Source organism: Rhinoraja longicauda, chromosome 19, assembly GCF_053455715.1.
Source record: "Rhinoraja longicauda isolate Sanriku21f chromosome 19, sRhiLon1.1, whole genome shotgun sequence".
Lineage (NCBI taxonomy): Eukaryota > Metazoa > Chordata > Chondrichthyes > Rajiformes > Arhynchobatidae > Rhinoraja > Rhinoraja longicauda.
The window spans coordinates 10833614-10855530 of record NC_135971.1 but is presented as its reverse complement, the minus strand read 5'-3'; the positions used below and the strand labels follow the sequence as shown (position 1 = coordinate 10855530).

Below are 21917 nucleotides of genomic sequence, written 5' to 3'. Positions count from 1 at the left end.
GTCCCCCTCCCTCCCCCCTTCCCCCATCCCATCCCCCCTCCCTCCCCTTTCCCTCCCCCTTCCCCCCTCCCCTTCCCCCCCTCCCTCCCCTCATCCCTCCACACCTCTCTCCTCCCCCCCTTCCCTCCCTCCCATCCTCCCAATGCTTGTTTGAGATGGGTGCTACATTGTTTCGAAAAGCACCACTAACAGATCGCAGTCAGAAGCACTATGTGACCACGAATGTTTCAAAACAAGCACTTAAAAAGCACTTATCTTTTTTTAAAGTATTTTTTTTTATTGCAAGTCACTTAACATACACAGATCAGCATTGGGCCCCTATGCTCGTGGGCCACCGGGGCAAGTGTTTCGAAAAAAGCACTGAGAGTGTGTCTGGGGGAGAGAGAGAATGGGGGGGGGGCTGAGAATGGGGACTGGGGAGGGGGACAACAGGGGTCGTTGCGGTGGGGGCTTGGTGGTGGGGGAAAGAGGGGTACTGGGAAAAGGGGAGGTCCCACTTCCCCCCTCAACCCCTTCCTCCCCCCTCCTTCCCACCTCCATCCCCACTCCCTCCCCCCCTCCCTCCCCCCTCAATTCCAACCTCCATCACCACTCAGCCCCTAACTCCCCCCCTCCCTCCTTCCCTCCATCCCACACTCCCCCACTCCCTCCCCCCTCCCTCCACCCTTCCATCCCACTCCCCCTCCCCCCTCCTTCCACCCTCCCTCCCCCCCTCCCGGTTACAATGGAAACTCTACGGAGACGGGCCCAACGGGGAAAGAGGGGTACTGGGAAAAGGGGAGATCCCCCTCCCTCCCCTCCACCCTACCCCCTCCCCCCTCCCTCCACCTCCCCCCTCCCCCCTCCCTCCCCTCCCCTCCTCCCTCCACCCCTCCCTCCTCCCTCCCTCCCCCTTCCCTCCCTCCCCTCCTCCCGGTTACAATGGAAACCCTACGAGGACGGGCCCAACGGGGAAAGAGGGCTACTGGGAAAAGGGGAGGTCCCCCTCCCTTCCCCCCTCCCCCTCCCCCCCTACCCCCTCCCTCCCCCCTCCCCCCTCCCCTACCCCTCCCTCCACCTCCCCCCTACCCCCCTCCCTCCCATCTCCCTCCCCCCTTCCCCCCTCCCCTCCCCCCCATCCCTCCCCCTCCTCCCTCCTTCCCCCTTCCCTACTCCCCACTCCCCTCCCGGTTACAATGGAAACCCTACGAGGACGGGCCCAACTATTTTCGATGTTTTGCCGTTTCTATTGTGACATTTTGGACAGTGAATCCATTCATCTGGGATGGAACAAGACTTTCATAAACTGGGCCAATGGGCGGATTAACGGCTGATTTATTTGATTCGGATAAAGGTGATGCAAGTTGGTAAGACATGCCAAGGCAGATTATACATATTAAAAAGTTACGCCCTGTGTTATTTTTAGCAGACTAGACACTGGAATGCAGATACACAGCTCCAAAGAAAATTGCACCAGGGATGGGCAGGGTGGTGCCGAAGGTGTTTGGCACATTTGCTTGTGTCCGTGAGGGTATGGAATCTGGCCATTCTGTCAGCCCCAAGATCCACTTTCCCCGCGGGTAACGGGTTAATATGTCGGCCGATGCCGCTGCACCGGGTTTTTACCAGCAGGTGGGGACCTGCGCCGCGCAAACATTTAGACAGCTCGGCATCACCAGATGGTGGTTGAAAGCGGCACTGCGGTGATCTGAACTTACTGACATGAATGATGTTGTGTCTGTGAAATGTGTACTGACCTTCGTGAAATGTGTACTGACCTTCTTGACTTGCTGTCCATTTTTAAAATATATTCTGGTACTTTAAATTTCTGCACGCATGCGATTTGTTTAATGTAATAATTTGTAATGCTTGGTTCATCGTTATTGATGTCCTGAATTCACGGAGACACGCGAGTGTGCAGATACGGCACATGGATGAGGTGGAATAGTGGAGAGACCCTCAATGCAGGAGCGAGAATGAAACTTCTGGTAGAATTAAATTGATCAAGAAGCATTTGTGGAAGTTAAGAGCTTATACTCTTTGAGGGTAAAGACCCCCGAAACATGACAAAATGATACATTATTAGATGAATGCAATAGATATATTTAATCCCCTTTGGTGATTTTGGATAATTCGCACGACCAGTAAAATTCACAAGAACCTAATAGGTTATTTATTCATTCGAATTACGAATTCGAATTTATTTATTCGAATTACGTGCCATGGTGCTTTCAGTGTATAAATGAAATAAACCCCAAACGGTTTGGACTTTAGAGCTTGGTTTTAAAATCTGTTTTAAATCGGGGAGATGTGAATGCGCTCTGATTTCAGTTGCGGTTTATTTCACTCTTCCCACATTTACATTCCCCCCTGGTTTTATTCCCGCTAGGGTTTTCACGACGAGGAATTTGGGGATTAAATGGGAGCCGTTCAGCGCCGATCGAGAAAAAGATTACTTAAAACAAATGTAGGCCCCTTGCAGTCAGAAACAGGTGAATTGATCATGGGGAACAAGGACATGGCAGACCAATTGAATAACTACTTTGGTTCTGTCTTCACTAAGGAAGACATAAATAATCTGCCGGAAATAGCAGGGGACCGGGGTCAAATGAGATGGAGGAACTGAGGGAAATCCAGGTTAGTCGGGAAGTGGTGTTAGGTAAATTGAATGGATTTAAGGATAAATCCCCAGGGCCAGATAGGCTGCATCCCAGAGTGCTTAAGGAGGTAGCCCCAGAAATAGTGGATGCATTAGTGATAATTTTCAAAAACTCTTTAGATTCTGGAGTAGTTCCTGAGGATTGGTGGGTAGCTAATGTAACCCCACTTTTCAAAAAGGGAGGGAGAGAGAAAATGGGGAATTACTGACCAGTTAGTCTAACATCGGTAGTGGGGAAAATGCTAGAGTCATTTATTAAAGATGGGATAGCAGCACATTTGGAAAGTGGTGAAATCATTGGACAAAGTCAGCATGGATTTATGAAAGGTAAATCATGTCTGACGAATCTTATAGAATTTTTCGAGGATGTAACTAGTAGAGTGGATAAGGGAGAACCAGGGGATGTGTTATATCTGGACTTCCAGAAGGCTTTCGACAAGGTCCCACATAAGAGATTAGTATGCAAACTTAAAGCACACGGTATTGTGGGTTCAGTATTGATGTGGATAGAGAACTGGCTGGCAGACAGGAAGCAAAGAGTAGGAATAAACGGGTCCTTATCAGAATGGCAGGCAGTGACGAGTGGGGTACCGCAAGGCTCAGTGCTGGGACCCCAGCTATTTACAAAATATATTAATGATTTGGACAAGGGAGTTGAATGCAATATCTCCAAGTTTGCGGATGACACGAAGCTGGGGGGCAGTGTTAGCTGTGAGGAGGATGCTAGGAGGCTGCAACGTGACTTGGATGGGTTAGGTGAGTGGGCAAATGCATGGCAGATGCATTATAATGTGGATAAATGTGAAGTTATCCACTTTGGTGGCAAGAACAGGAAAGCAGACTATTACCTGAATGGTGGCCGATTAGGAGAAGGGGAGATGCAATGAGACCTGGGTGCCGTGGTACCACCAGTCATTGAAAGTAGGCATGCAGGTGCAGCAGGCAGTGAAGAAAGCAAATGGTATGTTGGCATTCATAGCGAGGGGATTTGAGTATAGGAGCAGGGAGGTTCTGCTGCAGTTGTACAGGGCATTGGTGAGACCACACCTGGAGTATTGCATACAGTTTTGGTCTCCTAATCTGAGGAAAGACATCCCTGCCATAGAGGGAGTACAGAGAAGGTTCACCAAATTGATTCCTGGGATGGCAGGACTTTCATATGAAGAAAGATTGGATAGACTCGGCTTGTACTCGCTGGAATTTAGAAGATTGAGGGGGGATCTTATAGAAACTTACAAAATTCTTAAGGGTTTGGACAGGCTAGATGCAGGAAGATTGTTCCCGATGTTGGGGAAGTCTAGAATAAGGGGTCACAGTTTAAGGATAAGGGGGAAGTCTTTTAGGACCAAGATGAGAAAGTTTTTTTTCACACACAGAGTGGTGAATCTGTGGAATTCTCTGCCACAGAAGGTAGTTGTGGCCAGTTCATTGGCTATATTTAAGAGGGAGTTAGATGTGGCCCTTGTGGCTAAAGGGATCAGGGGGTATGGAGGGAAGGCAGGTACGGGATACTGAGTTGGATGATCAGCCATGATCATATTGAATGGCGGTGCAGGCTCGAAGGGCCGAATGGCCTTCTCCTGCACCTATTTTCTATGTTTCTATGACCTGTTGTCCACCGGGTTTCTACCCCACAGCCCCTGAGCCCCGCTCCTGACGCCGGTCCCGGGACCCGACCCTTTTACACACCCGGAGCGGAACCAGAGCAGATTTTCAGCCAGTGGTCTTCCTTCCTGGTCCAGAAGAAAGGATAAAGTTTCTCTGTGAATTTATTCCCAGTGAAGGTGTGGAGATGGGACTTGGTGTCCGCGTCGTAAAATGAAGCTGTCCCAGACTCGTAACTGAGATAAACTCCCACCCTCCCGGGGATGGGACGTGCGAGGAGACGGGATCGAGGGGAGGTGGCTGCATCAAACTCGTCATCCCGCTGCCTGATGCTCCAGACTCCAGTCTCCGGGGACAGTGTGACCCGTCCCTTCCTCTCCACAGACTCTGCGGCGACTCCCAGACCCCAGTCCCGACTCCCCGCCACCTCCACCTCCCAGTAATGTCTCCCCGATGTGAATCCTTCCGATCCCAGCACACACGCACTGCTTGTAAACCTCTTCCCGGTGACAGGGAGACTCCTCCGGGTCCTTGTCCATCTCACCCTCTTCCGATCCTCAGACACCTCGAGCCGCGGACTCGCTGTTTCCGCATCCAGGGTGATGGAGACTGGGGGGAGAAGCAGAGAATCAGAGAGTCCCCGGGGGTCGGGGGGAGACTCGGGCAGCGCGGCCCCGCGACCGGGGGAGTGGCCGCTCGGCCTCAGGCACAGGCGGGCGGACAACTGAAACCCTGTCCGGGGCTTCATCGAGTGGACAACAGACATCTTTACCGTCGTTTTTAACCGGGCTGGAGAGGGGAAATCCCGCGGGTTATCGGGAACCAGAGGGGGTGATGCATGCGGACGGGGAAAACAAATGCGGAAAGTGAGGATGAACAAGAGATTGCGGGTGGGGATGGAGAAAGAAGGCGGGTATTCAAATATCTTACAGGTAGGTAGCGAGGGAGAGGCAGAAGATGAGGAGACTGGTGTGAGGGGCAATTGGACATGGTTAAAGAGGAGGTAGAGATGTGGGGTGGAGTTGCCGAGATCACACTGAACGGGAGTTGACTGGACGGGGAGGCAATCTGCTACTGGTTACTTGCTTTATTTATTGGAGGGTGGATTTGATGCGTCTGTGCAACCAAGAACACTCTGATCTCATTGTGAACAAATAGATGAACTTCACTGAGGGACTTGACAATGTTCCGCATGTAAGGCTGGTCCAGAAAGTGAAGGCAGGTGGGATCCAAGACGAGTTGTTAAATAGACCCATAATTGACTTGGTGGTTGGAGGTGGAATGTAGCGGTAGAAGGATGATTTTTCTGCCTGGAGGTCTGTGACTGGTGGTGTGTATCACAGTTCGGTGCAGCAACCTTTGCTATTTATTTTATATTTTCTGGCTTGGATGTGAATGTAGGAGGTGTGTATAGTACGTTTGTGGAGAATGGGAAATGTTATGGGTTGTGAGGAAGTCTGTCAAAGTTTGCAGAAAGATCTAGGCTGGATCATCGAAACATTATTTTCATGCGGGGATCTCAATTCTGGAGAATGCAGTTTTCTTCACACAAAGAGTTGTTAAGAGGTATCAGTTTTACCTCGTTTGATGATATCAGATGTTTCTCTCAATGCCATGTTGTAGAAAAAGGTGTGATCAAACGTTTCAATCGGCAATGCGTCATCTACCACCAACATTGGTTTGGCTTCATTACTAAACCTGCAAATATTTAACAGCTGGTTATAAACTGAGCATTTGAGCTGTTCTTTTAAAACATACATTGTTTCAGTCAAAAGCATGTCCTACCTCGTCTTGCGACCAGCTACCTCCTGAAATAAATAAAACACAAATGTCAATAGACTGAGATGGATCGTCATGATCCCGATAGCGGGTATTTTGCCAAATTGCTACAAAAAACCCCACCAATAATTCCCATTTCTCAACTCTTTGCCCCTGCCACACAGACAGAAAGTGGATATTATGGTAAAGACATCGGATATGGGGCAAAGCATTAGGAATGTTGATGAAAATATGCGTGATCATGCAATTTACGAGTAAGACCGGGCAGATTGTGAGATTTTACCTGGAGAAGATGTCAGAGAAAATGGGATGGAATATTTTAGGATCAGTGTCGGATTTAAATGGGTGGGGGTTGGAAATATTATCACTACTTGCGAGGGGAACAAAAATCAAAGCTGAAATGTAAGATGACCTTTTGATAAATTCCATAAGAAATGCAGTAAAGAGAACGTGGAACTCACAGGACGGCCTGAAGACAATATTGCAGATAAATTTAAATTGAAGTGGGATGAATACATGAGGATTCCTGGAATTTGGGGGCATTGTTGTCGGATGTGGTGAGTAGTTGGAACAGACGGAACATTGACCCAGTTCTGAATTACTGGTAAATGCGGCATTTATTTCAGAAATTTTAACCGTCCATTTTGTGACGGTACACTTTCACTTTACCAAACTGTAGTGTAACCCCTCACCTTCAGAAATCTCACGCCGTCCTTGTGAACTATGTGTTTCTTTAACTTTGATAGTTCCTCCTGAATGGACTTTAAATTCTCTTGAACCTCTTGAAGATTTTGCACCATGTTTTTTATAATCTTCTTCTCTTCCTCCCGGATCTCTCCCAGTAAGCGCTGCTCTTTCTCAGTGAGAATCTGGTGCAGTTCAGCAAACTGGGATGTGATCTGTGACTGAAGGTTGTGTGACCCTTTCTGTCAGATGAAAGTTTAAAATCAATATATTGTGTTACTCTGCTGTGTTTCCTCATGACATGGAAGGTGACATTTGGCTCATCAATGTCAAGTCCTGGAGTGCAGAAATAGGCCCTTCAGGCCAACATGTCCATGCTGGGCTCTGTCCGTATCTACACTAATCCCATTTACCTGTATTTAATCCGCAGCAATTCAAGAGCATGTCTTAATAAGTCTGAAATATTTTGTGAAAGTAATGTACAAGCACATCATTCCCATTTCCCCAGTACAGTTCCCTGCAACCTGTTCCATTTCATGTGTCCATTAACCCTCACTGGACAGAACCAGGTCACCAGGACTAGCAGACAGCAGCACCACTTAGAATGACAGACTTCACGGAGTCATACAGTTTCGTGATATTATACACCTGCAATAGATCATTATTCAGACTCCTGCGCCCCAATTAGTAAAGTCCTTGCCTGTCTAACCTCTCCCAATAGCTAAGGCCCTCGACCACTGAGCTCTACACAGGTGTCCACTTATTACACGCAACACAGGGATTAAATCTACACAAAAACCTTAAACCGATAAGACAAAGCCTCACCTGAAATCCAGAAATGCCCCGTTTCTGTTTCTGCTCAATTTTCTCGATCTCTGATTTCTTTTCTCTGAGAGATTCGAAAGATGATTTCACCTGATCCTGGGGTTGGGTTTCACATCAGAGAATAAACATGTCAGACAATAAAGAAAATATTACACAATGATGTGATCAGAATCAGTTTGCTTTTACCTTGTAGATTTCAACAGCTGCTTCTATCAGCATGAAGCTGTGGGACGAGTGTTCCCGCCCAGCTGCACAAACCAGACAGATCAGCTTCTTGTCAGTTTCACAAAACAGCTTCAGTTCTTCCTGATGTTTCTCGCAGTGAAGTTTACTTTTCTTCGCTTTGAGATTCAGGCTCAGTTTTCGAGCTTTCTCAGCCAGTCTCGCCAAGGCCCGACTCACCCTGAGGGTGCGGTCTGTAAACTCCTCTCTACATTCCGGGCAGGAGTTTCTCTCCTCCCTGTCCCATCTCTGTGTGATACATGGGCGGCAGAAGTTGTGCCCGCACTCCAGTGCCACCGGATCGATGAAGAAATCCATGCAGATGGTACAAACTGCCTCCTCGGTCCAACTCTCGACCTGGTCTTTCGCAGCCATGTTAACTCCGCCTCTTCCTGGTTCAGTGTTTTCCACTGCGCGCGCTGCCGTCTCCGGCAATGACCTTATTTGGCTGCAAGTGTTCAGTGTGAGGGTGTCCTGGCCACTTCCAACTAATCACTCGAGGGAGGGGTCACTTAGACATTAAACCGGCCTGAATATAGACGAAAGCGGAGAGATTGCCCTGGGATTGTGTAAGGCGGGACAGAAAGGGACAGGGACCAGCGCTAAGGAGGTGTAGCTGAGGAGGCGTTGCACCTGTTGGGCAGTGGGAACCCGCCGCCCGCATCTCCGTTCACAGCCCGGGATCAGGATGGACGGAGACTTCCCTCCGGTCTTATGTTAATCCACAACAATGCACCTGTCTCTCATGCACCAGTCTTCGGGGCAATCTATCTTTGCGTGTATTATTTAAAGGATATTATATGACCCTTTAACATTTATTGCAGTTTGCAAAGGTTCACTTTATCTTCTGATCAGTTTAGTTTAATTTAGTTTAGATTGGAGACAGAGCGTGATAACAGACCCTTCGGCCCACCGAGTCGCAGCGACCAGGGATAACCGCATGTTAAGACTATCCTGCACACAATAGGGACAATTTTACACAAACAAACAGACAGCACCCGAAGTCGGGATCGAACCTGGGACTCTGGCGCTGCGAGCGCTGCAAGGCAGCAACTCTACCGCTGCGCCACCGTGGGATCAGTGAGAGTGGAACACGGAACACTGAGATTCGAGAGCCCAATTGACAGCCTTTACTCCCCCCCCACCCCCACCCCCACACCCACACCCACACACCCACCCCCCCCCCCCCCCCCCCCACACACACACACACACACTTGCTGGCCAATTATTCCGCTAATGTTTCCGAGATGGCGCCCAACCCAGGTGTCTGTTTGCGTGCGACGCAGATCTACAATCACATATTACAATCGCCCCACACTCTTAAATCTCTACTCCCACCTCAATATTTCTCACTTTATGTATGATCGGTTTAACCTTGCACTAAATGTTATTCCATCGTCGTGTATATGTTTCACACACTTACATACTGTAAGTGGCTTGATTGTAATCATGTATTGTCCTTCTGCTGACTGGATTTCACTGTACCTCGATACTCGTGACAATGAACGAAACTGAAAAGCCTTATTCCCCTTAGATAGGCACAAAATGCAGGAGTAACTCAGCGGAACAGGCGGCATCTCTGGGGAGGAGGAATGGGTGGCATTTCCCTACTTCGGACAGTCTCGACCCGAAACGTCACCCATTCCTTCTGTCCAGAGATGCTGTCTGTCCCGCTGAGCTACTCCAGTATTTTGTGTCTATCTTCGGTTTAAACCAGCATCTGCAATTCCTTCCTACACTCCCAGCTATATTCACCTTGATGCTTCTCCCTCTCAAATCTGTGCCCATTTGAACCTCGCACAGATGGGAAAGACGTTCCCCCCTCGACCCGCCCCCCATTTCCCCTGTCCACACCAGACCCGAGCTTAAACCTTCTGTGAAAGCGTTCAAATGCCCTTCTCCACAGAGAACCCGCATCCGCTTCTCCGGCCTCACCCTCGACCCGAATCTCCTCAGCCTTGAAACCATTCCAGTGAATATCTCCTGCGCCATCCCGAGGACCCTCGCTCCATTCATTAAGTGTGGTGACCAGAAATAGCCTTGATGCACCAGGTGGGTCCAAACCAGTGTTTTTATACAGATTCAACATAATCTCCTGATGATGTGGGAAGGAACTGCAGATGGTGGTTTAAATCGCAGATAGTCAAAAAATGCTGCAGTAACCCAACAGGACAGGCAGCATCTCTGGAGAGCAGGAATGGCTGACATTTCGGTTCGAGACCCTTCTTCGGACTCTTTCACTCATTTTTTTCTATACCTCTTTACACCACCGTCTATATCTCTCGCTTCCCTTTCCCCTGTCGCTCAGTCTGAAGAAGGGTCTCGACCCGAAACGTCACCCACTCCTTCTGTCCAGAGACGCTGCCTGTCCGGCTGAGTCACTCCAGTTTTTTATGACTATCTCCTCTTGTTGTCCTTCATTGATGAGGTTCTGGATTGCCGTTCCCATTACTGGCTGCGCTTCAATGTGATTTACGCAGGTAAAGCACTCTGGGGTCTCCTAAAAGAGATGCGAGTACATTGTATAAACGCGAGCGGGTTGTGACGCTGCAATGCTGAGAACTAATATGCTGCACATTGTAACTTCCCCTTTCCCCTACCTATTGTACTAGTGTTTGACTTGATTGCATTTATCTTTGGTATTATCTAATTTGACTGGATAGTTTGCAAACGTTAGTGTACACGTTAAAATAATAAACCTAAACCGGTTTGGGACTGGAGACACTGCGGCAGGTGGGGCCGGGTGGTGAGGGGGGGGGGGGGGGGTAGTGCCGGGGGTAAGAGGCGGGCGGGTTGGTGCGGGCGGGGGGTATCACACCCTCCGGTGTTTGTGTTCTGCACCCGTGTTGTCCGTGATCCGGAGGGCCGCCGATTACTGAAGGTGGCCACACGCAGAGACTTTTGGAAATTCTGTGAAGAAAGTCACATATCTGGAATCTAAATCGATAACGATTTATCTGGGTGCTGTGCATCTTATTTAGTCGATAAATTCACTGCACTGCCCCATCACAAACGCTGCCGTGGCTGGCGGGGTGTTCCAGTGGTTACAGCTGCCGCCAGCGGGATCCAACGATCAGGGTTCGATCCTGGCCTCCGGTTCTGCCTGTGTGGACTTTGTTCATTCAACCCGTCACCGCGTGCTTTTCCCGCGGGTGCTCCGGTTTCCGGCCACTTCCCGAGGGCGTGAGGGGCTCTCGGTGAACCGGCTGCTTGATGTGACCCCAGTGTAGGTTAGTGTGGGGGTGGAGGCAAGGGGTAATAGGGTAGGATGAGGGGAGTTGGGTGATAGTACGAGTGCGAGAAATGAGTGCAGGCAGTGGGGCTGATGGGAATACAGTGAGTGGCGGCAGAGAGTTGACTCACAAGAGCCAGGAGTTGCTGGAATCTCGAACAACATTTTAAAAATCCTGTCGACTCAACGGGTGAGGCAGCATCTGTGGAGAGACATGGATGTTTCACGTTTCCACTCGTGATCCTCAGGCTTGATGGACGATTGGCTTCTCGTCTTTAAAATCGTGCATAAAAAAGAACGACCCTTTACAGAATTTCATTTTCAGAACTTGAATTTCCCCTTGAACCGCGCGGCCGCGGGTATGACTTGGTACATCTAGATTGTGCCCGTGTACAGTATGATTTGAATGGGCAGCACGCAAGCAAAGCTTTTCACTGTACCTCGGTGCACGTGAAATCATAAACCTAACGAAACCAATACCACCATGTTGTTGTCACCGTGTCAGAGAATGAATGAATTAATAAATGAATGAATGAATGATTTAATGAACGAATGAATGAATGTCATAGCGGGATTCATTGTTTTGCATACACAAGTATGCAAAGAGTCGCCACATAAAACTGCACCGATAGAGTTACAAGTTATTCCACTTAGTCCCCAATGGACCCTCTGTTCTCGCAGCCCCCCCCCCCCCCCCCCTCAACACGCCGGTCCCTATTTGTTCCCGGCCGCGCGTCCAAACAAGGGTCTCCACCCGAAACGTCACCCATTCCCTCTCTCCTAGATGCTGCCTGACCTGCTGAGTTACTCCAGCATTTTGTGATACCTCCACCCTCCTGCACGCACACGAGCCTGTCGACCACATGGCGCCCTCTGCAGGCCTGTCCTCGACCGCCGGTGTCCGTCCTCGACCAGCGGCCCCTTTCCCGCCTTCGACCACCGGCCCCGTCCTTACCGCCTCTGGGTCCGCTCCAGACGACCCCTCGGCGCCTGCCGGGAGCTTCCCCAATGATTTTTCCCTGTACCTCAGTTCACGTGACAATAAACTACATCGCTGTGAAACGTTACAATGTCCAGCCAGCCTTAATCCCGGTTTTAAGCATGATTATTAACTAATTCCATAGAAACTGGAGAACTCAAGGCAGCAACAGGCAGTCGGCGTGAGGTGTTGAGGCAGCGATTTATTTATTTAATGAGGAACCCAGGGACACAAATTGATGTCTCCTAACGCACCTTAAATACAGTTACTCATAAGTGAAAGGAGCAGAATTGGGCCATTCATCGCAAGTCCGCACAGCCACTCAATCGAGGTTGATCTTTCTCTCCCTCCTAACCCCATTCTCCTGCCTTCTCCCCATATACCCTGACACCTGTACTGTTCAAGAATCTAGCTATCTCTGTCTTAAAGATACCCATTGAAATATCTTCTCAAAAATATAATCTCAAATCCTTTCAAAAATAAACTAGTCCGAGGAGCGATGACCACAACGCTGCTAAGACACGCATCAAGTTCAAAGTGCTTGAAGGAACCACTCAGAGGATAATTAGGGATGTGCAGTAAGTGATGTACCTGCAGCGACAACCAAACCGTGAACACCGATCAAGATCATCCATTTAAAGTATTCCTCTATAGGAAGATGGAGTAGTGTTTATGGAAGATGTTATCTTATTAACAGTTCAAGTTAATGAACAAGTAACACTAGTAATGGTGCAATTTGTATCAAATCTAGATATCGAGGTAGCTTGTGGCCTCCTCTGTTCTTTTCTCCGCAACAGATACATTTAATACCCTGTTGGTGAATTTCCATAATTTGCACGGCCAATAACATTCACAAGAACTGAATAGAAAGATTGTGTTTTTGTTAGAATTATATCGTTGGTGCTTCTAATACTGCAAATGAAATCAACCCAAATCTCTTTGGAGAGTATCGCTTGCTTTTAAACTCTATTTGTGAATGTTCCTGTCTGCAAATTGACTCCTGCGTTTCAGTTGCCTTTCGTGACTGCATTTCAAAGAGATTAGCGCCTGTAAAGCACTCTGGGGTCTCCTAAAAGAGATGCGAGGACGTTGTGTAAATGTAAGCGGGTCGTTGCAGTGCGCACTCGGCCTTGGAAGGAATATTGCATTTCCGATTCGCAAACAGGGGTAGTGGATAGACAAAGTAGCCGATGGCGTCCGCGAGCTTGGACTTTGGTCACTCGCGTTTTCTCTGAAACGGAGACAGACACGGCGAGAAAGCGAAGGGAAGAGTCGGGGCTCGAGCAGAGGAAAGTGGGAGCTGGTGGGAAACTGACTGCGCTACTCTAGCAGCTGCGGCTTGCCTGTAGTCCGTTTGTCTTTTGTGTTTTTTGTTGTTTTTTGTCTTAATTGTAGTGTTTAGATGTGATGTCGTGTTTTTTTGTGGTTGTGTACTATGTGTTTGGGGGGAGGGGGACTGTAAAATTGTCTCTTCTAAACAGAGACGCGGCCGTTTTTTCTGGGTGGTGTCTCCGTTCCCGCTGCGCCCTACCATCGGCCAAACACCTGGAGCTGGCGGCCTCCAGCTGGGACCACCTGGGCTCTGGTTCACAGAGCCCGCGGACCGGACTGTACTTACCATCTGCGGAGTTGGCTGCCTTCGGAGGCTGTGGTGGCGCTGCGGGAGCGGCTGCGACTCGCCCTCGGAGGCTCCGAAGGCTTCGGCCGCGAGGATATCGGAAGCTCGCAGCTCCCTGGGCGGGGGCCGACATCAGGAGCTCCGGCAGCGGCACCGTCTTCGCAGATCGCGGGGCATGGGTCGACCCGCCGCGGACCATTCACCGTCCGGCGCGGCCTGGAACGTGGCAACTTCAACAGCCTGACCGCGGGAGAATACGGCAGGGGAAGATAAAAGACATTCTGGCCTTCCATCACAGTGAGGAGGTGACTGGAGGAGACTCACTGTGATGGATGTTTCTTTTTGTTTGGTGTTGGTTTGTGATTGTGTGTGTGTTATTGCTTATTTTTATTGCTCTTATTGTTGGACTGTGGGTAATGTTTCACTTCACTGCGCATTTATGTGTATGTGACAAAATAAAATTGACTATTGAGGGATGTGAAACGTTAAAGCGATGAACGAGAGCAGGAAGCAGCACTGATACAGACATGATGTGCCTGGGAGAGAGGTGAGGGAGATGAAGCGTTAAATGCTAAGGCTCTATAAGGCGCTGGTCTGGCCGCATTTCAAATATCGTGAGTAATTCTGGGAACCATATCTGAGGAAGGATGTGCTGGCTCTGGAGAGGGTCCAGAGGACGTTTACATGAATGATCCCAGGAATGAGAAAGTTAACATATGATGAACATTTGACTGCAGTGGGACTGTACTCGTTGGAGTTTAGAAGACTGAGGGGGGACCTCATTGAAACATACAGAATAGTGAAAGGCTTCGATAGAGTGGATGTGGAGAGGATGTTTCCACTAGTGGGAGAGTCGAAGACAAGTGGTCACAGCCTCAGAATTAAACGACGGACTTTTAGGAAGGAGATGAGGAGGAATTTATTTCGTCAGAGGGTGGTGAATCGGTGGAAGTCTCTGCCACAAAAGGCTGTGGAGGCCAAGTCAGTTAATATATTTTAGGCAGAGACAGATAGATTCTTGATTAATGTGGGTGTCAGGAGTTATGAGGAGAAGGCAGGAGAATGGGGTTAGGAGGGAGAGATAGATCAGCCGTGATTGAATGGCGGGGTAGAATTGATGGGCCGAATGGCCTAATTCTACTCCTATCAATTATGAACTTAATGCGGTGAACAAAAGCAGGAAGCAGCAGCGATACAGACTAGATGTAACTGAGGGATAGGTGGGGGAGGGGTCTGGCGGCGACTAAATGAAGAATGATATATGTATCGACGTCGAACTACAATCTTTAGAACCCGGGGGGGCCCGGAGCTCAGGACCCGCCGCCCGCGGCCGCTGCTGAACCCGCGGGAAGGGCGATTGTTTCAATCTTTATATTTTCACAAAAGTAATTTCTGTTCCGTTGACGGACGCGGTTAACGCGTTAAAATGAATGGATCGACAGCTCTGATTTCAGTTGCAGTTTATTACACTCTTCCCACATTTACATTCCCCCTGGTTTTATTTCCGCGCTCACTGGGGTTTTTACGACGCGGAATTTGGGGATTAAATGGGAGCCGTTCAGCGCCGACCTGTTGTCCAACGTGTTTCTGCCCCACAGCCCCTGAGCCCCGCTCCTGACGCCGGTCCCGGGACCCGACCCTTTTACACACCCGGAGCGGAACTGGAGCAGATTATCAGCCACTGGTTTGGTGTCCAAGGCCCGAAGAAAGGGTAAAGTTTCTCCGTGAATTTATTCCCACCGAAGGTGTGGAGATGGGACTTGGTGTCCGCGTCGTAAAATGAAACTGTCCCGGACTCGTAACTGAGATAAACTCCCACCCTCCCGGGGATGGGACGGGCGGGGAGACGGGATGGAGGGGAGGTGAATGCAACAAACTCCTCACCCCACCCCCGCCAGATGCTCCAGACTCCAGTCTCCGGGGTCAGTGTGACCGGTCTCTTCCTCTCCAAAGACGCTGCGGCGACTCCCAGACCCCAGCGCTGACTCCCCGCCACCTCCACCTCCCAGTAATGTCTCCCCGATGTGAATCCCTCCGATCCCAGCACACACGCACTGTCTGTAAACCTCTTCCCGGTGTCAGGGAGACTCCTCCGGGTCTCGGTCCATCTCACCCTCTTCCGATCCTCAGACACCTCGAGCTCCGGATGCGCTGTTTCCACATCCAGGGTGACGGAGACTGGGGGGAGAAGCAGAGAATCAGAGAGTCCCCGGGGGTCGGGGGGAGACTCGGGCAGCGCGGCCCCGGGACCGGGAGAGAGGCCGCTCGGCCTCAGGCAGAGGCGGGCGGACAACTGAAACCCTGCCCGGGGTTTCACCCACAACCATATCGGGTGGACAACAGACATCTTTACCGGCGTTTTTAACCGGGCAGTCGATGAGAAAATCCGCGCGTTAGCGGGAGGGGGTGGTGCATGCGGAGGGGGAGAACGAATGCGAAAAGTGAGGATGAACGAGAGATTGCGGGTGGGGATGGAGATACGGAGGGTAGTCAAATATCTGGGTGTCCTAGTGCATCAGTCACTGAAAGGAAGCATGCAGGTACAGCAGGCAGTGACGAAAGTCAATGGAATGTTGGCCTTCATAACAAGAGGAGTTGAGTATAGGAGCAAAGAGGTCCTTCTGCAGTTGTACAGGGCCCTAGTGAGACCAAACCTGGAGTACTGTGTGCAGTTTTGGTCTCCAAATTTGAGGAAGGATATTCTTGCTATTGAGGGCGTGCAGCGTAGGTTTACTAGGTTAATTCCCGGAATGGCGGGACTGTCATATGTTGAAAGACTGGAGCGACTAGGCTTGTATACACTGGAATTTAGAAGGATGAGAGGGGATCTTATCGAAACGTATAAGATTATTAAGGGGTTGGACACGTTAGAGGCAGGAAACATGTTCCCAATGTTGGGGGAGTCCAGAACCAGGGGCCACAGTTTAAGAATAAGGGGTAGGCCATTTAGAACGGAAATGAGGAAAAACGTTTTCAGTCAGAGAGTTGTGAATCTGTGGAATTCTCTGCCTCGGAAGGCAGTGGAGGCCAATTCTCTGAATGCATTCAAGAGAGAGCTAGATAGAGCTCTTAAGTATAGCGGAGTCAGGGGGTAAGGGGAGAAGGCAGGAACTGGGTACTGATTGAGAATGATCAGCCATGATCACATTGAATGGCGGTGCTGGCTCGAAGGGCCGAATGGCCTACTCCTGCACCTATTGTCTATTGTCTATCTTGCGGGTAGATGCCGAGGGAGAGGCAGATTGGAAGATGAGGAGACTGTTGTGAGGGGTAATTGGAGATGGTTAAAGAGGAGGTAGAGATATGGGGTGGAGTTACCGTGATCACATTGAATGGGAGTGTACTGGGTGGGCGAGGCAATCTGCTACTGGTTACTTGCTTTATTTATTGGAGGGTGGATTTGATGCGTCTGTGTAACCAAGAACACTCTGATCTCATTGTGATCCAATATATGAACTTCACTGAGGGACGTGACAATATTCCGCATGTAAGGCTGGTCCAGAAAGCAAAGGCAGGTGGGATCCAAGACGAGTTGGTAAAATGGACCCATAATTGGCTTGGTGGTTGGAGGTGAAAGGTAGCGGTAGAAGGATGATTTTTCTGCCTGGAGGTCTGTGACTGGTGGTGTGTATCACAGATCGGTGCTGCAAACTTTGCTGTTTATTTTATATTTTCATGATCTGGATGCGAATGTAAGAGGTGTGTATAGTACGTTTGTGGAGAATGAGAAATGTTATGGGTTGCGAGGAAGTCTGTCAAAGTTTGCAACAAGAACTAGGCTGGATCATCAAAACATTATTTTCATGCGGGGATATCAATTCTGGATAACGTAGTTTTCTTCACACAAAGAGTTGGTAAGAGGTATCAGTTTTACCTCGCTTGATGATATCACATGTTTCTCTCAATGCCATGTTGTAGAAAAAGGTGCGATCAAACTTTTCATTCGGCAACTTGCCACCGACCACCAACATTGATTTGGCTTCATCACTGAACCTGCAAATGTTTAACAGCTGGCTATAAACAGAGCATTTGAGCTGTTCTTTTAAAACATACATTGTTTCAGTCAAAAGTAAGTCCTACCTCGTCTTGCGACTAGCTACCTCCTGAAATAAATAAAACACAAATGTCAATAGACTGAGATGGATCGTCATGATCCCGACAGCGGGTATTTCGCCAAATTACTAAAAAAAAAAACACTGAAAATTCCCAATTCCAAACTCTTTGCCTGTGCCACACAGACCGGAAGTGGATATTTTGGTAGAGACATCAAACACGGGGCAAAGCATTAGGAATGTTGATGAAAATAGGCGCGATCATGCAACCTACCAGTCAGACCGGGCAGGTCGTGGGATTTTACCTGGAGAAGATGTCAGAGAAAATGGGATGGAATATTTTAGGATCAGCGTCGGATTTAAATGGGTGGGGGATGGAAATATTATCACTACTTGTGGGGGGAACAAAAATCAAAGCTGAAATGTAAGATGACCTTTTGATAAATTCCACAAGAAATGCAGTAGAGAACGTGGAACTCACAGGACAGCCTGAAGACAATCATATCATATCATATCATATCATATATATACAGCGCGGAAACAGGCCTTTTCGTCCCACCAAGTCCGCGCCGCCCAGCGATCCCCGCACATTAACACTATCCTACACCCACTAGGGACAATTTTTACAATTTTACCCAGTCAATTAACCTACATACCTGTACGTCTTTGGAGTGTGGGAGGAAACCGAAGATCTCGGAGAAAACCCACGCAGGTCACGGGGAGAACGTACAAACACCTTACAGTGCAGCACCCGTAGTCAGGATCGAACCTGAGTCTCCGGCGCTGCATTCGCTGTAAAGCTGCAACTTTACCGCTGCGCTACCGTGCAGATAAATTTATGTTGAAGTGGGATGAATACATGAGGATTCCTGGAATTTGGGGCATTGTTGTCGGATGTGGTGAGTAGTTGGAACAGACGGAACATCCCAGTTCTGAATTACTGGTAAATGCGGCATTTATTTCAGAAAATGTAACCCACCATTTTGTGCCTGTGCACTTTCACTTCACCAAACTGTAGTGTAACCCCTCACCATCAGAAATATCACGCCGTCCTTGTGATCTATCTGTTCCTGTAACTTTGAGAGTTCCTCCTGAATGGACTTTAAATTCTCTTGAATCTCTTGAAGATTTTTCTCCATTGTTTTTACAATCGTCTTCTCTTCCTCCCGGATCTCTCCCAGTAAGCACTGCTCTTTCTCAGTGAGAATCTGGTGCAGTTCAGCAAACTGGGATGTGATATGCGACTGAAGTTTGTGTGACTCTTCCTGTCAGATGAAAGATGATAATATATATGTTATATCATTCTGAGCGCAGAATATGCCATTTGGTCCATCATGTCCATGCTGGGCTTCATATGTATCTACACAAATCCCATTTACATGTATTTAAACCATAGCTTTCATTACCTTGGCAATTAAAGAGCTCGTCATGATAATTCTGAAATATTTTGTGAAAGTAATGTACAAGCACATCATTCCCATTTCCCCAATTCATTTCTCTGCAACCTGTTCCATTTAATTTCTCCATTAACCCTCACTGGACAGAACCAGGTCATCAGAACTAGCAGACAGCAGCACCACTTAGAATGTCAGACTTCACAGAGTCATACAGCAAGGGGTCATACCGACCAAGAAGCCCCATCTGCACTATTTCCACCTGTCCGCATTTGGCCCAAATAGTTCAAAAACCTTTCTCTCCACGAATTTGTTCGAATACCTTTTAAATGTTCTTATGGTACCTGACTCAACGACCTCATCTGGCAGCTCTTTCCATGTACACACTACCAAATTTGTCCTTCATGTTCGTTTGAAATCTTTTCCCTCTCACCTAAAATCTATACCCTCACTTTCCCGATCCCCCTACTAAGGGTAACAGACTGACCATCCAACGTATCATTCCGTTTCGTGATATTATACACCTGCCACAGCCCATTCTTCAGACTACTGCGCTCCAGGGAGTAAAGTCCTTGGCTGCTCAACCTCTCCCAAGAGTTTTGGCCCTCGACTACTGAGCTCTATAGAGGAGCCAAATTATCACACACATCGCAGGGATGAAATGTACACAAGAACATTAAATCGACAGTACAAACCTGAACTTCAGAAAAGCTCTCTTTCTGTTCCGCCTCCGTTCGCCAGATCTCTGATTCTTTCCTTCTGAGAGATTCGAAGGTAGATTTCACCTGAGCCTGGGTTAGGGTTTTAAATCAGAGAATAAAATTGTCAGAAAATAAACAAGACGTGACACAATGATGTGATCAGAATCGGTTTGCTTTTACCTTGTAGATTTCAACAGCTTCTTCTATCAGCATGAAGCTGTGAGACGTGTGTTCCCGCGCAGCTGCACAAACCACACAGATCAGTTTCTTGTCCGTTTCACAAAACAGCTTCAGTTCTTCCTGATGTTCCTCGCAGTGAAGTTTACTTCCCTTTGTCCGATTCAGGCTCAGTTTTCGAGCTTTCTCAGCCAGTCTCGCCAAGGCCCGACTAACCCTGAGGGTGCGTTCTTCAAACTCCTCTCTACATTCCGGGCAGGAGTTTCTCTCCTCCCTGTCCCATCTCTGTGTGATACAGGGGCGGCAGACGTAGTGGCCACACTCCAGTGCCACCGGATCGGTGAAGAAATCCATGCAGATGGGACAAACTGCCTCCTCGGTCCAACTCTCGACCTGGTCTTTCGCAGCCATTGTAACTCCGCCTCTTCCTGGGTTCAGTGTTTTCCACTGCGCGCGCTGCCGTCTCCGGCAATGACCTTATTTGGCTGCAAGTATTCCTTGTGAAGGTGTCCTGGCCACTTCCAACTAATCACTCGAGGGAGGGGTCAGTTGTACATTAAGTCAAGTCAATTTTATTTGTATAGCACATTTAAAAACAACCCACGTTGACCAAAGTGCTGTAGATCTGATTAGGTACTAAGGGAAAAAAAAGAGACATACAGTAGCACGCAAACAGTTCACAGCGCCTCCTCAATGAGCCTCAAACGCTAGGGAGTAGAAATAGGTTTTGAGCCTGGACTTAAAGGAGTCGATGGAGGGGGCAGTTCTGATGGGGAGAGGGATGCTGTTCCACAGTCTAGGAGCTGCAACCCAAAAGCGCGGTCACCCCTGAGCTTAAGCCTAGACCGCGGGATAGTGAGTAGCCCCAAGTCAGCCGACCTGAGGGACCTGAAGTTAGAGAGGTGGGTTAGAAGATTTTTGATGTAGGGGGTGGAATGTCCATTTAGGGCTTTATACGTGAATAGGAGGAGCTTGAAGCTGATTCTGTACCGTACAGGGAGCCAGTGGAGAGAGGCCAGAATCGGGGTGATGTGGTCCCTTTTACGGGTACCCGTCAGGAGTCTCGCTGCAGCGTTTTGGACCAGTTGCAGGCGGGACAGGGAAGATTCGCTGATCCAAGTATATAGGGAGTTGCAGTAGTCTAGGCGGGAGGAAATGAAAGCGTGAATGATTTTTTCTGTGTCGTCGAATTGGAGGAAAGGTTTGATTTTACCTATGGTACGAAGTTGGAAGAAGCTGGCTTTTACCACAGCGTTGACTTGCTTATCAAATTTTAATGCAGAGTCAAATATCATGCCGAGGTTTTTGACATGCGGTTTGACTAGGCAGGATAGGCTTCCAAGACTGCCTGTTATCGATTTGATGGAGTCAGGGGGGGCGGGGGGGGGGGGGGGGGGGGCGAATAGGATGACCTCAGACTTGCTCTCATTTAATTGGAGGAAGTTCTGTGCCATCCAACATTTTATGTCCTCAAGGCAGTGTAAGCGGCTGTTTAAATTTGACTGGTTGTTGGGTTTCAGGGGGAGGTAAAGCTGAGTGTCATCGGCATAGCAGTGGAAAGAAATGCCGTGCCTTTGAATGATTTGGCCAAGGGGGAGCATGTATAGAGAGAAGAGAATGGGGCCTAGGATGGAGCCTTGTGGAACTCCGCAGGAGAGGCTAGCTGGAGCAGAGGAATAACTGCCTATGTTGATGGCGAAACTCCTATCTTTGAGGTACGAAGCGAACCAGCTCAGGGCAGTGCCATCAATGCCAACCGCGTACCGGAGACGGTCAATAAGGATGGTGTGGTCCACTGTATCGAACGCTGCGCTGAGGTCGAGAAGGAGCAGGATTGCACAGTCGCCGGTGTCGATGGCGAGAAGCAGGTCGTTGTGTACCTTCAACAAGGCAGACTCTGTGCTGTGGTCGGCTCTGAAACCTGACTGGAAACTTTCCAGGATGGTGTTTTGGTGCAGGTAGGGCACTAATTGGTTTAGAATTGCCTTTTCAAGGACTTTTGACAGGAATG

The 21917-nt window shown here is 48.9% G+C and overlaps 2 protein-coding genes across 2 annotated transcripts; both read right to left on the bottom strand.

The window, feature by feature from the left end:
• Positions 1–1169: 1169 nt before the first annotated feature.
• On the bottom strand, positions 1170–8128 carry LOC144602653 (E3 ubiquitin-protein ligase TRIM39-like). Its single transcript, XM_078415785.1, has 6 exons — positions 7718–8128; positions 7532–7627; positions 6715–6948; positions 6029–6051; positions 5823–5941; positions 1170–4852 (listed from the first exon to the last, which is right to left on the bottom strand). Exons 1-6 carry the CDS (start codon positions 8126–8128, stop codon positions 4320–4322), a joined length of 1416 nt encoding a protein of 471 aa, XP_078271911.1. The 3' UTR covers positions 1170–4319.
• Positions 8129–15130: 7002 nt separating this feature from the next.
• On the bottom strand, positions 15131–20317 carry LOC144602830 (zinc-binding protein A33-like). Its single transcript, XM_078415950.1, has 6 exons — positions 19910–20317; positions 19724–19819; positions 18666–18899; positions 17663–17685; positions 17457–17575; positions 15131–15760 (listed from the first exon to the last, which is right to left on the bottom strand). The coding sequence occupies exons 1-6, from the start codon at positions 20315–20317 to the stop codon at positions 15225–15227; spliced, it is 1416 nt and encodes a 471-aa protein (XP_078272076.1). The 3' UTR covers positions 15131–15224.
• Positions 20318–21917: the final 1600 nt, after the last annotated feature.

Excerpts from the sequence above, each read along its gene's own strand:
- LOC144602653 (XM_078415785.1), bottom strand. The coding sequence starts at position 8,128 with ATGGCTGCGAAAGACCAGGTCGAGAGTTGGACCGAGGAGGCAGTTTGT. Across the intron at positions 6,052-6,714 it reads ACGGCGTGAGATTTCTGAAG|GAGGTAGCTGGTCGCAAGAC; the intron begins GTGAGGGGTTAC and ends TATTTATTTCAG. Across the intron at positions 4,853-5,822 it reads ATCTGATATCATCAAACGAG|TCTCCATCACCCTGGATGCG; the intron begins GTAAAACTGATA and ends TTCTCCCCCCAG.
- LOC144602830 (XM_078415950.1), bottom strand. The coding sequence starts at position 20,317 with ATGGCTGCGAAAGACCAGGTCGAGAGTTGGACCGAGGAGGCAGTTTGT. Across the intron at positions 19,820-19,909 it reads AAGCTGTTGAAATCTACAAG|GCTCAGGTGAAATCTACCTT; the intron begins GTAAAAGCAAAC and ends ACCCTAACCCAG. Across the intron at positions 17,576-17,662 it reads GTAGCTAGTCGCAAGACGAG|GTTCAGTGATGAAGCCAAAT; the intron begins GTAGGACTTACT and ends AAACATTTGCAG.